This window comes from Rattus rattus, chromosome 3 (genome assembly GCF_011064425.1).
Source record: "Rattus rattus isolate New Zealand chromosome 3, Rrattus_CSIRO_v1, whole genome shotgun sequence".
In the NCBI taxonomy this organism is placed as follows: Eukaryota; Metazoa; Chordata; class Mammalia; order Rodentia; family Muridae; genus Rattus; species Rattus rattus.
The window spans coordinates 58157913-58172972 of record NC_046156.1 but is presented as its reverse complement, the minus strand read 5'-3'; the positions used below and the strand labels follow the sequence as shown (position 1 = coordinate 58172972).

Below are 15060 nucleotides of genomic sequence, written 5' to 3'. Positions count from 1 at the left end.
GTGCTTTATTTAAACTGAGGAGACAGAAAAGTACCTTGGTTGAGATGTGCTTGCAGATGTCCTCATCTGTCCCGAGGAAACTTCAGAAGAGTTAAATAAGTAGGACCAAGAAAATAGCACAGTGGGGATAGTGATCGCCATGCAAGCATGAGCACTTGAGTTTAATCCCATCCCCAGAGTCCGCATTAAAGAGCACGGTAAGAAGATAATGTGCTTGGGATCCTAGCCCTGGGGAGATGGAAATGGGCATATTGCATCCCTCGGGCTCATTGCTAGACTTCAGTAAGCTCTGGGCTCCTAAAAGACCTGTCTCATCAAGCAAGGTAGATGGTGCCTGAAGGAACTCACCTGAGGTGGATCCCTGGCCTCCGCATGCATGTGTACCCTAGTTAGTGTATACCTACCTTTACACAGGAACAAGTACACTCATAAAATTAAAGATTAGATAGCTCAGTGCTAAAGTGTACACACTGCTCTTTCAGACCACCTAGGTTCCATTCACAAATCCACAGTTGTTATTATGATCATCATCATTCTGCAGACTCAGTCTAACCATGATATCTTAGGTGAGTTTGGTGTAGAAAGGGGAGGGGTGTTCTGTTTGCCAATAGGATACCCTTTAAAGCATGGGTTCTAAATCTGTGGGTCCCAACCCCCTTGGTAAAGCTCTATCTCTAAAAATATTTATATCACAGCATGTAACAGTAGCGAAATCACAGTTTTGAAGTAGCCACAAAATTAAATTTATGGCTAGGGGTCACCACAACATGAGAAAGTGTATTGAGTCACAGCATAAGGAAGGCCGAGAACCACTGCTTTAAAAGAACTGGAGCTGTTCAGGCAGAGTAGATAAGAGAAATACAGAGACAAGAGGTGAGGTGAGGAGGAGCAATTTTCCCTGTGAGGAAGGGTCCTGGAGATTAGAGGTTGAAAAGCACCTTGGCTGAGTGGGCTGTCATTTCTCAATGCTAGGTTGGGGCACCAGAGGAATCTTAGGGCGGGGGAGCTTGAATGAGTCATTTTGAGTTTCTACACATTTTTTATTCGGACTAGATTTTGCTCCCAAGAGAAAAAGAGAGTGGAAATGATAAAAGAAATTAGTAAGTCAGCTCCTCTTCCCCGGGGATTTCTGGAGTTTGGCACTTGGCGGCTCTGCTACTATGGAAACGGGGGAAGCGGTTGACTTGAGGGTCAGGAACCGGTTTGGGGGAAGGGAGCGGGATCCGTTCAGGAACTGGGCGTGGTCTCGGTTACCAAGGCATCAGGGACGCTCAGACCTGGCCTCAGCCCAGTTTTGAGGCCAATGAACCTCCCATCCTTCTCATGGCACCCAAGAAGGAGAAACCCACCGGGAGCACAAGCTATAAGATATGGGAGCCCGCACTCATTGCTGCACATATGAACCAGGTGAGCCCCGCCTCTCAAGTCACTTCAGCCCAGGCACAGGGAACCTGGCGCACTTCTGCTCAGTACTGCTTTCCCGGGACCTCCAGGTGCTGGACAAAGGTGTGAACTAGAGGGACGGGGCTACAGCTCAGAGGTAAGGCCGAGGGAAGCCCTGGGTTCAATTTGCAGCACCAGAAGCAAATACAAGACAGGAAGGGAATCTCTGTCCTGCCATTTCAAAAGTGGGGTAACAGATCTGTGTGCGGAGGTGTGCCATTATGACCCCTCAGGCCACCTTTCAGTGCCGGTTTCCAGATGAGGTGCCCCATTGTACGGGGACTATTATCCTCGGGAACGGTCTCCTTCCTGTTTGACTACTGATCACTCGCGGCCCCGCCCACAGCAATATTTTAATAAATACTGCACGCAAACAAGCAGGACCCAGGACGACAATCTGTAAAAATAGAAAGGGAGCTAGAAGAAAATGTTCTGATGCGATGGTTTGCCCTGTTTTGTTTTCTGTTGCTTTGATAAATAACCACGATCAAGAGCGTCTTGGAGAAGAAAGGATTTACTTCATTTTAATGTTATAGGCCATCACTGAGGGAAGTCGGGGCAGGAACTGGAAACAGAAACCCCCCAGTTATTCTGCCCCCTGACTCTGGCCGATGCTCAGCTAGCTTTTTTATACAACACCAGGCCACCTGCCCAGGATAGCGCCTCATACAGTGGGCTGGGCCCTCCTCCATCAATCAGTAATTGAGACTATCTCACACAGAGTAGGCCACAGACCCCTCTGCTGTGTACAGTCCCTCCTTTGAGACCCTCTCAGATGACTCTAGGCCGTGTCAAGTTGACAGCTGAAACAAATTAGGACATACTCCACACCTCTGCACCAAACATTTTCATCTGGGCGTAGAGAGAAGGCTCAGTGGTTAAGAGCACTTGTTGCTCTTGCAAAGAACCAAAGTTTCATTCCCGTTTCAGTCCCGTTTCATTCCCAGAATCCACATGGAAGCTCCCAAGTGTCTGTTACTCCAATTCCAGTGGATGCTATACTCTATTCTGGCCTCTGTGGGCATTGGGGCATGTATATAGTACACATACATTTGTGCAAGGAAAACACTCACATAAAATACATATATACAAAACATTCACACATATAAAATACATATACAGAAAACAAAACAGGGCAATTGCATAAGAACATTTTCTTCTAGGTCCCTTTCTATTGTTTACAATTGTCATCCTGGCTCCTGCATATCCAGCACTTATTAAAATATTACTGTGGGTAGAGCCACAGGTGACTTGGTGAGAAGGCAGTCAAAGAGGAACAGAGCCTGGAAAGATGGCTGAGAGGTTAAGATCACTGGTTACTCCTCCAAAGGACCAGTTCAGTTCCCAGCACCCACATAGTGGGTTGCAGATATCCATAATTCTGATTCCAAGGAATCTGATGCCCTCCTCCTGTCATCCTCAGGCACATGACAGACACATGATATACATGCAGGCAAAATGCCTATAAAAGTAATAGATAGTAAATTGTTGAAGAGCATTGTTGCTGCTGGTCTTTAGCAGTCCATGGTCCTGCCAGTTGCCACACTGGACCTGTTCAGGAAAGTAAGAGATGTGTTGAAATTTGTGGCCAGCCCCTCAAGTGCTGCATGCCTGGCTTGTAACTTCTGTGGGCAATCTGAAGCCCTTCTGGATTGGTTTAGTGCTATCTCCCATTCATCTATTTAAAAGGTATAGGAGATCAGAGGAGCTATCTGCCTGAGACATACTGCCACAAATGCACACAGCGATCTGTCACTCAAATAAGAGGTCCAGCAGCATAGTGGTCCAGGCCACACTCACCTCCACCCACCTTCAGGGAGAAACTCACAGGCTTCTGATACCAACAGATAGAAATCCAGGTCTAGATTCTAATGTTTCTAAGTCCAAGTAGAGATCTGGGGAGAGAAGGGTCATTTGTGGATATTCCAGCCTGCCATTGGGACCCTCTTGGAAAAGTGGAGAATGAATTGGTTTTGTTTTTTATTTTATGTATGGGTACACAGTTCACTAGAGAGTTTGCAGTTAAGGAAAGTAAAGTGGACCTTGTGCTGCCCTCCGGGAAGGGTTGTCTATTAATCCTTATTTTCCAATGTAATTGTTTCTTTCTCTATGGAAAGTAATTCTATCTGGTATGAAAATTAGTCCCGGTGAGTTGCATGAAAATAGCCTGACCCTCCTGTTGCTGCCGTGGCTTCGTGCATCCTCACTGAAACTCTTCTGCGGGGTTTCAATAGCTGGAGGAACGAAGGCTGTCAACTCCACAATCCCCAGTTACATTCTCAAATTCTCAGAGATGTTTGTCAAATCACTCTGCAAAAGTGCCCTCTCTTTTGCAAGTCAGGTCTAGCCAAAGTAAATCTCTCTCTCTCTCTCTCTCTCTCTCTCTCTCTCTCTCTCTCTCTCTCTCTCTCTCTCTCTCTCTCTCTCTCTCTCTCTCTCTCTCTCTCTCTCATGATGTTGGTCACATTGGGCTTGGAGTGAACATTTCTGCTGGAAGTACACACTGCTGAACCACAGGGTTGGTGTGGGCACTGACACTATGTTAGTCTGTACTTCGAGCATGAAGCTGTAATTTTCCTAGTCGAACTGAAAACCCCCAGTCACTATGTTTTCTTATGGTTTAGAAACATGAAATACTATTCGGCCTTCTTGATCCTGTTCAAATAATATAGGCTCAATAAATCTTCCATACTAGTAGATATAATTGCAAGTCAAAGTAATATGTTGCTCTAGCTATGAAGGGAATGAACTCAGTTTTGTTGGAATGTGCACTTTCTTATCGTTGGAAGAAAATAAATATATTCTGCATACTTCCATATTTTGTTAGCTTGGTTTTGTGTCTTTAAAAGAGAAAAATTCCTTTATTAACCTATCAGTTAATGCCTAAATACAGGCTCTAACCAAGAGAATAACCAACTCTGAATTTGGCTAAAGGTGACTAAGGTGTGTGTAAATTCTTCGTTGATTGTGTTTGGTAAGAGTTTTACATGTGTTATATCTGAATCTGAGAATATGCTACTGCTTTAATTCGTGAAGAGTTTGTTATTCTTTTGCAGGTGTTTGAGTACATCTGTGCTAATGTGTGTTGAGGTGGGGCATAGATGACAATGTAGTAATTTTCTGGTTTTACAAAAAGAATAGTTTTCAAATTACTTCATTGAAAAAGCTAAATCAGTAGTAATTCTGACCTCAATTTAAGAGCAGCCTGCAGTGGAATTTAGCAGAAGCTTCAAGTTCACAGTTTGGTTCTGGTGAATTGACCTCATTTCCATATTATATCTATACCAATCAATTAATAGATAAATTAATTGAAAAATTGATTCACTGGAGGGGTGTCCTTTCAAGCTGTAATTCTTGCCAACTTCCCAATACATTTTAGTTGTTCCTATAACATAAAATGGTGGCAAGGGATAGAAGGCACCATTCCTATAGTCTTCTAGAAAACAACGAATTACCAAGCGTTCAGGTAGGAGACTAGGAGAGATCAGAGGATGGGAAGAGCACTGGAAAACTGGATAGGGGAAATTAGTTTGAGTGAGAAGACCAACATCAACTGGGATGCTTGAACTGAGAGAGAGAGAAAGCAACCAAGGCCACTTTTAGGTGCACATTGCTCTTAAAAAGAAAAAAGGTTTAGAATCATTGTAAGATTGCACAAGTAACAACAGAGGTCTGTGCATCACATTGACACATGTATGATCTACCATGGCTTTGGCACCCCAAGGATGCTTTGTTGTAGACATTCCCTCTATCCAAGGCTGCAATTCCTATGACTTCAGCTATCCTCAGCCACCCGTGCTCTGAAAGCATTAAATTAAACAGACACTTGTAACTGCTAAACTGTCCAGCTTTCTGAATGGCACCATCAAATCTCGTACCGTATCCCCTTCTACCCCAACCTATGACATGATCCATCCTTATGTCCAGTGTGTCTGCAGTCCATATGCAGTTTGCACACTGGTCTCTTCAGAGCCATCTTGTGTATCAAATAGACAGTTACACAGCACACTTCTTGTGCAGTGCACAAGGGTTTAAATTTCACCGTCATCACACTTGACCCTGGCTTCCTGGTGGGTGGGTAGTTATGATGGTGAAGAGTGTGTTCCAGAAGAAGTGGAGAAGTGCTTCCTTTAAGTGAAAAGGAAAATATTATTGATTTAATGAGGAAAGAAAGGAGGTGGGTTCTGAGACTGACTGCTATGAGAATGCTACTCAATTTGTGGGAAACGGAAATACACGATTCCATTTAAGACTGAAAAACTTTTATCTCCATGGTAAGTGCTTAGCTGAGACACAGGAAAGACAGTGAAGTGTTGGGTTCCACAGTATCAGGCAGCTATGGGGTCTTGGAATAGATCTCCATGTGATAGAGACTATCCTATAAGTTAAAAATATTTCCATACAACTGTCAAGGCAGAGGTCATCGGCCACCGTGATGGGAAAAAAGATGTTAACAACATGTCTGTTTTCTGTTACTGTAAGGACATTTTGACTGGCTAATAATTTACAAAGAACAGACTTTTCTTTCATATATGAAAACCCACCAGCAAATGCTAAAACATGGTGGCAGCTTCCACCGAGAGCCCTGGGTGTGCCATGATATGGTGGAGGGTGACACATATGGAAACCTATGAAAGAAATAAATAGGGTTGAGCTATTTTACCAAAGGCTACCCCCATGGTAATTAAAACTACTCCTGGGGGAAGGGTTGAATGAAGGTGGTGTCAACATGTTCTGATTGCCTCTTAAGTTTTTTTATTTTTATGCATTTGCATTATATTACATTTCGTTATGAGCTCTTGGTACGTGGAGGGGATTCAAACCATAATACCAACCTCTGGAAACTCCTCCCTCCTCCTGTCTGAAATTGACTTCTAGATGTGTTTTATTTAGGAATAACCATACAAAATGTGTTTGTATAGCTTGCTTGTCTTGCTTAGCATAGCACCTTTGATGGTTTTGGTCTGTGGGTTAGAATTTCTTTACTCTAGGATCCATACCACACTTCATTGACCCACCTACCCACTGGTGAACATTGGGCGGTGGCCCTCCTTGGTTAGTGCAGACGCTGCTGTTGGTTACACAAGTATACCAAAAAATTGCCCAAGGGTCCCTGCTTCGAGTTTTGAGAATCTAAAGAATTGAGTTGGCTGGATCATCTGGCTGTTACATTTTTGTTTTGTGGTTGGTTTGGCTTGGTTTGGTTTGGTTGTTGTTGCTTTTATTTTATTGTTATTGTTACTATTTGAAGAGCCACCACGATGGCCCAAGTGTGCATTCCCACCAGCTATATACAAAGGATTCAAGTTCTCCACATCATCACCAGTGTTTGCAATGTTCTGGAGTCTGTTGTGTGTTGTTTGAGGTGGGTGGATTTTTCTTTGCTGTTGTTTATGATGATCATGCTAACTAGTGTGAGGTGATGTGCTCCTTGTGTTCTTAGTTTCATTTCTCTGATTAACAATGTGAATGCATCTTTTAAAGTCCTTCTCAGTCATCCATACATCTCCTTTTGTCAATTTACAAATTGAGCCGTTTGGTGATTTATTATCAAATTACAAAAGATTTTTTAACTCTTCTAGATAGAACTGTTGGCTGATATTATATTTTGAATAAATGTGTTTTCCTACCCCAAGGTTATATTTCAAGACAACAGACTAGTAAGCCCCAGTGTCTCCCTTCCACACAGAAACATTAAACAACAATAACACGGTCAGGGGAGGTAAATGTTTAAAATTAAAATAACCCTGAGAAAGTCAAGACAGTGAAATCAGTCGCAGATCGAAGGTCATAAACAAAGTATTGGGAAGCAAGGTGTGAGTTTCCATTGTGCTGCGTCAGGGAGAATGGCAGTCACGTGGTCGGGCCCTTCCATCCTGGCTTGTGCTCCGCTCTCCTCAGACTCCATATTTTCTAATAGTTAGTATTCAGGCTTGCAGATACTCCACCCTGCCTGCCCAGGGCACAAACAACCTGCTCTGGCAGAGTTTCTAGTACAGTCGCTCTGTTTTCAGCATTAAGGCTTCTGTTGTTTCCATTTGACAAGTATAGTCGTTTGTATTCCCCTTGGGTTCAGACGCTCCTTTCTAGACTCCCGTTGGTTCTCTCAGCATACACAGGCAGTTGTTTGATACCGCTAATAAACCCAATGCATCCGAGTAAGTTCAATGCATACGTTTCTTCATGGATATTTGTTATTTATTTTAATAAACCTTGTTTTCCTGTTTCTCTGTATATCCTACGTTTACTCAAAAACTGAGCACTTGGAAACATACAACATTCTAGGGTTTGTAGATGGGCATGGAATAGTTTAGTTTAGTGCATTAGGACATATCCCGACCTTTGGTGACAACGCATGATTAAATATCGGCGTCTTCTCTGGCTATTCTGCCCTCCATGCTGGCTGGGTTTAAGTTTGTAAGTTTTCTATTTTCCCCCACATATTCCACTGGGGCAATTGATATCCTGTTGCCTTCTTCTTCTACCCATAATCCCCTTCCCTAGTGATCTAGGGCTCTTAATTCCCTTGAAGCTTTCGTGTGTTCAAATCACATTAGCCTCCTTCAGCTTCACCAGTCTGGGTGCACTCTTCTCTGTTCTCTCTGGACAAGCTCTGGATCACGGCAGATATAATCAGCTCCTTGCACAACCCACATGGAGATTCAAACAGAGTTAAGTTCTACTCTGCTCTGCTGGCCCACAGGAAGGAACTGGGATGAACCATCCTGACTGTGCCACTGCTGGCCATACCACCAATGTGACAAAGGAGACAAGAGCACGGTGACCCACCTTGCTCACTGTGGCTTTATCTGCTGCTGTGGGCCTTTAATTTTGGTGACAAGCCTTTCCTTGGGGTTTTAATTTGGAACATTTACTTTTTGTTGTTGTTATTGTGGTTCCTTTCCATTGTTGTTTGGTCTTTGTATGTGGAAAAGAGGTACCAGGGCTTCCTATTCTTGAAATTTTTACTTTGATTCAAGATATTTTTAACAAAGTTTCCATTTTTCCCATTTACTCCTTGCCTAGCCTACAGCAGGTGGTACTAGGAGAAGAGAAACGAATGGCAGCTTTATTTATGACAATTTATGAGACAATTCCATATTTTTTTTCAAACAGCACAAGCATTCCTTATTGCAGCTTGCAGGCTGAACAATGCCCATGACTTCAGGGTGCCTAGGATGTGTGTTTCTATTAGAATTTTGTACTAGAGTCAAAACTTTTGTATCAATACAAAGAAAAAGATCTTTGTCTCAGGGGAAGGGAGTTCCTTTTATTAACATATGATATACTTTTCTCCCAAAGATGTCCATCAGGATACCAGGATTATCAGGAGATTTGAGCTGCTTAGGGTATCTTGCAAATAGAATTTGGTTCAGAATTTTGTGAATTATAATAATTGAATTCTTTTATATTTCAATATTATCTGGGGGCTATCTTTTCAATTGTCTCCAGTTTAAAACATCATTTTTTTTTGTCTATAGCCAAAAGCAGACCTAACCTACACAGCTGCTATAGAACCTCTCTCTCTCTCTCTCTCTCTCTCTCTCTCTCTCTCTCTCTCTCTCTCTCTCTCTCTCTCTGTTTATTTTGGGAATATATGCATGTGAGTGCGGGTGCCCATGGAGGCAATGTCCTAGAGCTGAAGTTATGTATGGTTATGTACGTATGGCTGCCCTGTGTGGGTATTTTGACTGAACTTTCATCCTCTGGAAGAACACTATGCTCTCTTAACCACCAAGCCATCTCTCCATTTCTGTTACATTTTTTTAACATAGTAAACTTTTTTATAAACTTTGGCTGACATTTATCTTCCTTTGCCTTGGTTCTAGGTGCTACATTAAACTCCATATTTAGTTAAAGAACACATTTTACAATGTGGTATCATTTTATGCATTATGCTTTATAAAACATTAGCTATTAGGAACCACATCTTACACCTTAATGTACACCCCACCATAACTAGCATAATGTTAGGTACACAGTACACATAAATGATAAATGCCACTTATTTGCTTATTGATCTTGGAGTGCAGTGAAGCCTGTATGATGGACACCAGTCTAAGTAGCAGACAGAGGGGATGAGAGCAGACAACAGAGGGTGTTCCACAAAGCAGCAGTGACTGGAGAAGTTGCAGGCTTGTGAGGGATCATTCTCTAGAATATTCAGCTCATGGCTGCTCCTTATGACACCTCTGGGGAGGAATAATATTCTGCTCTTATTAAAGGCATGGACAGAGCTGCAAGTCCAAAGCCCTCTGGAGCTATATACAGAGAACTAAGCCAGCCAGGCTACATAGAAAGAGCCTGTCTTGGGCAGGAGATGTAATTTAGTCAGGGGAGGGTTTGTCCCACAAGCATGAGGACCTGAGATCAGATTTCCAACACCCACCTACAAACCTGGGCATAGAGGATCAAGTCTGTAATCTCAGAGCTGGAGAAGTGGAGACAGGCAGATTCCTGGAACTTGCTGGCCATCAGCCCTGGCAAATCCATGAACTCCAAGTCCAACATGAGACCCTTTTCTGAAAGAATAAGGCAAAAAGTGACCAGAGAAAAACAGCCAGTGTTGTGTTCTGACCTACATATGCACACACATACACACCAATGTGCACTCATACACACATTTGTGTACAAACTCATATACAGTACAACACACAGCATATGCACACGTACACAGAGAGAGAGATCCTGTCTCAAAATAAAACATGTGCAATGCTCCAAGGCCACTGGATTGTGTGACTGTCCCCAAAAGAATGTCTCCACTCTCCATTCCACTCTGCAGAGATGTTTCGCCTGCCAGCCAGGAGGTATGCTGGGAAAGTTCTCCAGAACATTTAGTTCACAGCCTGTCCTTATTACACCTCAGTGGAGAAATAATATTTTTCTCTTATTAAGTGTAGCCCAGTGACAATAGCTGAGTTGTGAACGTTTGGGGAATAGTGAAAAAAAAAGTGCTCCTGGAGTCTTAAACAAAGTCTGTAATTCTTGTAAAGGTTTGGAAAGTGGCATTGAGCTGAAGATAGGTGTTACTGAAATATTAATGTCCCGCATGTCTTAAGTAAACATCATCATAGAATATATAATACCAGGATGATAATAAAACCAGTCTAAGTAAATTTTGAGGGGTAAATGCGCAATTGAATCAAAGTGCTTGAAGCCATTATAAGTGTAGTCTATCAAAGAGGGAAATGTGTTTTATTGGTTAGAACCCTTAAGCAATTTCTGAGAGGTAGTGAAGGTTTTTTTTTTTCCTCCTTTTTTGATCCTAAACAGTAAGCTATTTCTCATGTTAATGTGTACTTAAGACTTACTGGAAATACTCATAATGTGAGCTGAAGACTGATGTCTGGCAGCAGGCGTATTTCTGAAATTGGGTTGGTTTTACTACTATATTTTCTGAAATATGCCTTCCCTGGTATTTACAAAACAAATTGCCAGTTCACACAAAGGTTGTTTTTTAATAAAAGCCAATGAAAACAACCGAGTTGCTAGGAAGAACGTTAAAAGGGAAATGGACTTTTCATAACCTCCCATTATAATTCCTCCTTCTGGACAAAAGGGTATTATTTGAATGAGTTTGGAACCAAAGGGAATTAGTATGTCAAATTATCCCACCGAGCTGTTATGTGTGATCATTTTTATTGCAAGTGAAAAAGAGCATTGAATGCAAGTAAAAAGCGATCCTTGCCAGGGAGCTTGGCAACCACTTAGGAAAATGTCAGTGGAAGAGATGGTGGCTGTTGGTCAGGGTTCTCTCTGGCCTTGGAAACTGTCACTGGCTCCCAGTTCTCAAAGTGTCCTACCTGTCCCAGTGACCCCAGTCCTGTTTCTTGTGGCTTTTCTCTACCCGTCCATCTTCTCTTCCTCCACTGGAAGAGAATGGCTTCCACAAAAGCTCCAGGCGATTACAGACTATGCCCCTTGCCTCCCTTCCGACCAACTACTTCTCATGCACATCCTGTGCTGCAGGATGCAGAAAGCAGCTCCTGCCCCACCCGGCTGGCACTCACTGTCTCTCCTCCTTTCAGTAAACTTCAGTGGTTGGCGCTAGCTACAGATTCCCAGAATCCCAGGCTCCTAATGCTTCAGGCTTGATCTCCCTGGCTGCAACATCTAGCAGTGAAGACACATAGCAGTCCTTCCTCCCAGATGGCCAACTGGACTAAATATATTGATGGCGGGTTGCTGTTTGCTCATACCTCTCGCACTGACATTAAAACCGTTGCTGAGCTGACTCAGGCCATTCAATGCATGAGAAATGCTACCCTGCTTGATAATTAAGGCTTTACATACCCAAATTCCAACTCTGTGTTGTCCCCAGCAATCCTGGTATTGTCTGAGGCTGTTATTCACCAAGACTGTAACAAGAGAGGAAAACCCTAACTGCATCCCCAAGTCCTCTTCTCTAGTCCGTGATCAACTCTCTTGTTGGCTCCACCTTTGAAATAATCTAAGCTCCCTGCACTGACTCCCTGCTGTGCCTAACCTGAGTGACAGCCATTTTTTTGCCCGTGCTACAAAACAGCCAAGACTGTCACAGCTTTATCTTATGCTCTTATGCTCGCTGCCTCAACCTCTACTCTCTGTAAAGCAGTTGCATGATCCTCCCAGATGCCTGTTGGGTGTTCTGGCCTCTCCTGACTTTGTTTAACTCTGTCACCTGGCCCACTGTAACCATACTGACCTTTTGGGTGATCCTGAAGCCATCAGAAAACACAGGGCTGCCTTGGACTTTGTTTTGCTGTGCCTGGAAGTTATGTGAGCCATGCTTGTCTACGCCTCCTTCAGGTTCTGCTCCCCAGACGCCCCGTGGGAAGGACAGGACATATACTGTGAATTAGATCATCATCTCGCATACTGTTTTCCTGCCGCAGGAGACCGGACTCTGAGAGGGCAGTCACTGGCTCTTTCTCTAGGGGCAGCCAGCTCCCTGGCTGGCTTGCTGTGCAGCTAGAATATGTTTGCCGAGTGAAGTGCTGCTAACATTGCATGAGAAAGAATGCTTGGTGACAGTGAGGTGGCTGTCTGGACTCGCAACTCAGTAAAATGCATGGCATGGAAGGCACACATAACCTGTATAAATATTCATAGTCATTATTTCTAAGGCCACTCTATACATAAACTTTAAGCTCAACATACTCACGACTGAACAAGTCTCCCTACCTCCTTATGTTCTGTCTTTGCTATGACTGTCCTACTCAGTATCATTAAAAATCACCCCTGTGGCCCCAACAAGAAAATAATGGCCACATTCTTGCCTGTTCTTTGCTTCAAACCCTTCAGTTTCACCTCACAGTTTCTAACCAGTACCCTCACCTTTCCCCTTACCTGTCTTCATCCAGAAGTGACTATGTAAAGCATTTAAACGTAGTCTAGGTCAATCAAGACATGCACGAAAACATACATCAGTTTTCTTCTCTAAGCTCTATCTTGGTAAACAGCTTGTTAGATAATAGGAATTTATTATTCATCAAATTGTTCTGATAATTTCAGGATTGCGTGCTGGTTTTTAGGAAGGTGGAGTAGTCTTTTGGTTAGCTTGGCTTCCACTCTTCAGTGATGCACTTGGCTAAGTATGACGAACCCAAGAGCACTGGGCTCCACCACAGCTCTCCCAGCGAGCCTATCACCAACAAAGCAGTGTGTGTGGTGCTGTGTACACAGGCCCTTATTGGTGCTCTCCGCATCCTCAAAAGTCTTTGTTAAATGTTCAGTATCACATCTAAAGCTTTTCCCAGCCCTCATACCCTCAGAGATCTGGGCACATGCAATTATTTTATTATCTTTATTATTAAATAACCAATAAAATTCTTTCAATGTCACATTTAACTGGCTTAATTTTTGTAAATTAATGTCATAATTTCTATATTAAAATATAAATTATATTTATATGACATATATTCATATTTCTGTATATACATTTATACAATAAAATATTATGAAATACATTTATAATACATATAAATACATACTTATATACATGGTACAACATACCATATATATACATATCACATATAATATATATCATGTATCATGGTACATGATATGTGATATACATATATCATATATATCACATATCCTATACCATGTTTCATATGTCATGTATCATATCATGTATCATATATCTTTTATTATAGATCATACATCACATATCATATCTAATACCATTTAATCTTATGTCATATCATGTCACATATATATCAATTAATCATAATAATATGTGCTTATATATGCTTATATTTGATGTGGTATAAAATTTATAATGCATATGTTGTAACTGTTAACTTTTTGGTCACTTTGCATTCCCTGTGTTATGACCCACAATGAGACTACCACTTGGGACTGAACACACTGAATCAGATTAGTTCACTGTACTGGACTGACAGGAAACCCATTTCCATACAAATGATGCATAATCAGACAGCATTTCTCTCAGAATTGATGTCTTACTTTATCTTGTTTCAAAATGCACTTTTTGCTTCATAGTTTTTATGTATTTTCTCATATTGTTTTATTGTTTAAGGTGACATAAAGGGTTCATTGCCACATGTTCATACATCTACCTTGCTGGTCTTTGGTCTCATGCAGCCCCTTCCCCAACCCTTCCCAGCTGTTTCCTCCAGTTGTTCCAACGTCTATTTCCTATCACAGGTTTTCCATCACTCTACTTCTCACCTCTCTAAAAATCTCTTCCTCCTTTCTCATCATCCCCTATCTAGTTTCCTCACCTCACATAAAAAACACATATATATGCATACACACATGCAAACACACACACATTTCAAGTCTAGGTTCCTTACACGAGCAAAACCATGAACTGTTTGTTTTTCTGAGTCTAGCTTATTTCACTTAACAACCCTTTTTCCAGTTGCATCCCTCTTCCTGCAAATGTTATGATTTCATTTTTCTTTAACACTGTATAAAATTCCAGTGCTGAGATGTGCCACATGATCTTTATCCATTCACCTGTTAAGGGACATCTAGGCTGATCCCTCCGGTTGCCACTGTGAATGGTGCAACGATGAACTCAGACATGTGGGTGCCACTGTGGTACCACTTTCCTCATCACGATTTGTTAAAGAAACTCTCTTGTAGCATATGTTTTGGACAGCTTTATGGAAAACTTGCACGGCTATAGCTGAGTGGGTTTGTCTCTGGGTCTCTATTCTAACCCACTGGTCTTCTGTCTGTGTGCCTCTACCAAGATATGTTTGGTTTGGGAATATAATCTGAGTCTGAACTGGGATGTCCCCAGCACTGTTCTCTCTGCCAAGATTTGCTTTGGCTACTTGAGATCTTTCATATGAATTTTGGGATTTGTTTTCTTGTTCTGTGATCAATATCATTGGTGGAGATGGCACTGTATGTGCAAATTGTTCTTGGCAATACAGACATTCTCATAAGCTTTTTCTGTCTATCCATGAGTAAGGAGGTCTTTCCACCTGCCAATGTCTTCTGAGTGTGTTAATTATAAAGTTCTCACTGTAGAGGCCTCTTAATGATTGATCAAACCTGTGTTTTATTTTTCTGAAGTTATCAACAATGTTTTCTATTAAGGTTTTTTTTTTTCATTTACTTCATTGAATTTTACATTCTCAATGTTTCTGCTTTTTTGAT

The 15060-nt window shown here is 42.0% G+C and overlaps 1 protein-coding gene across 1 annotated transcript in view; it reads left to right on the top strand.

The window, feature by feature from the left end:
* The first annotated feature begins 1323 nt into the window (after positions 1–1323).
* Spag17 (sperm associated antigen 17) overlaps positions 1324–15060 on the top strand; it is a 221594-nt gene continuing 207857 nt past the window's right edge. Inside the window, 1 exon segment of the mRNA XM_032896680.1 lies at positions 1324–1407. Coding sequence (XP_032752571.1) covers positions 1324–1407 — 84 coding nt within the window.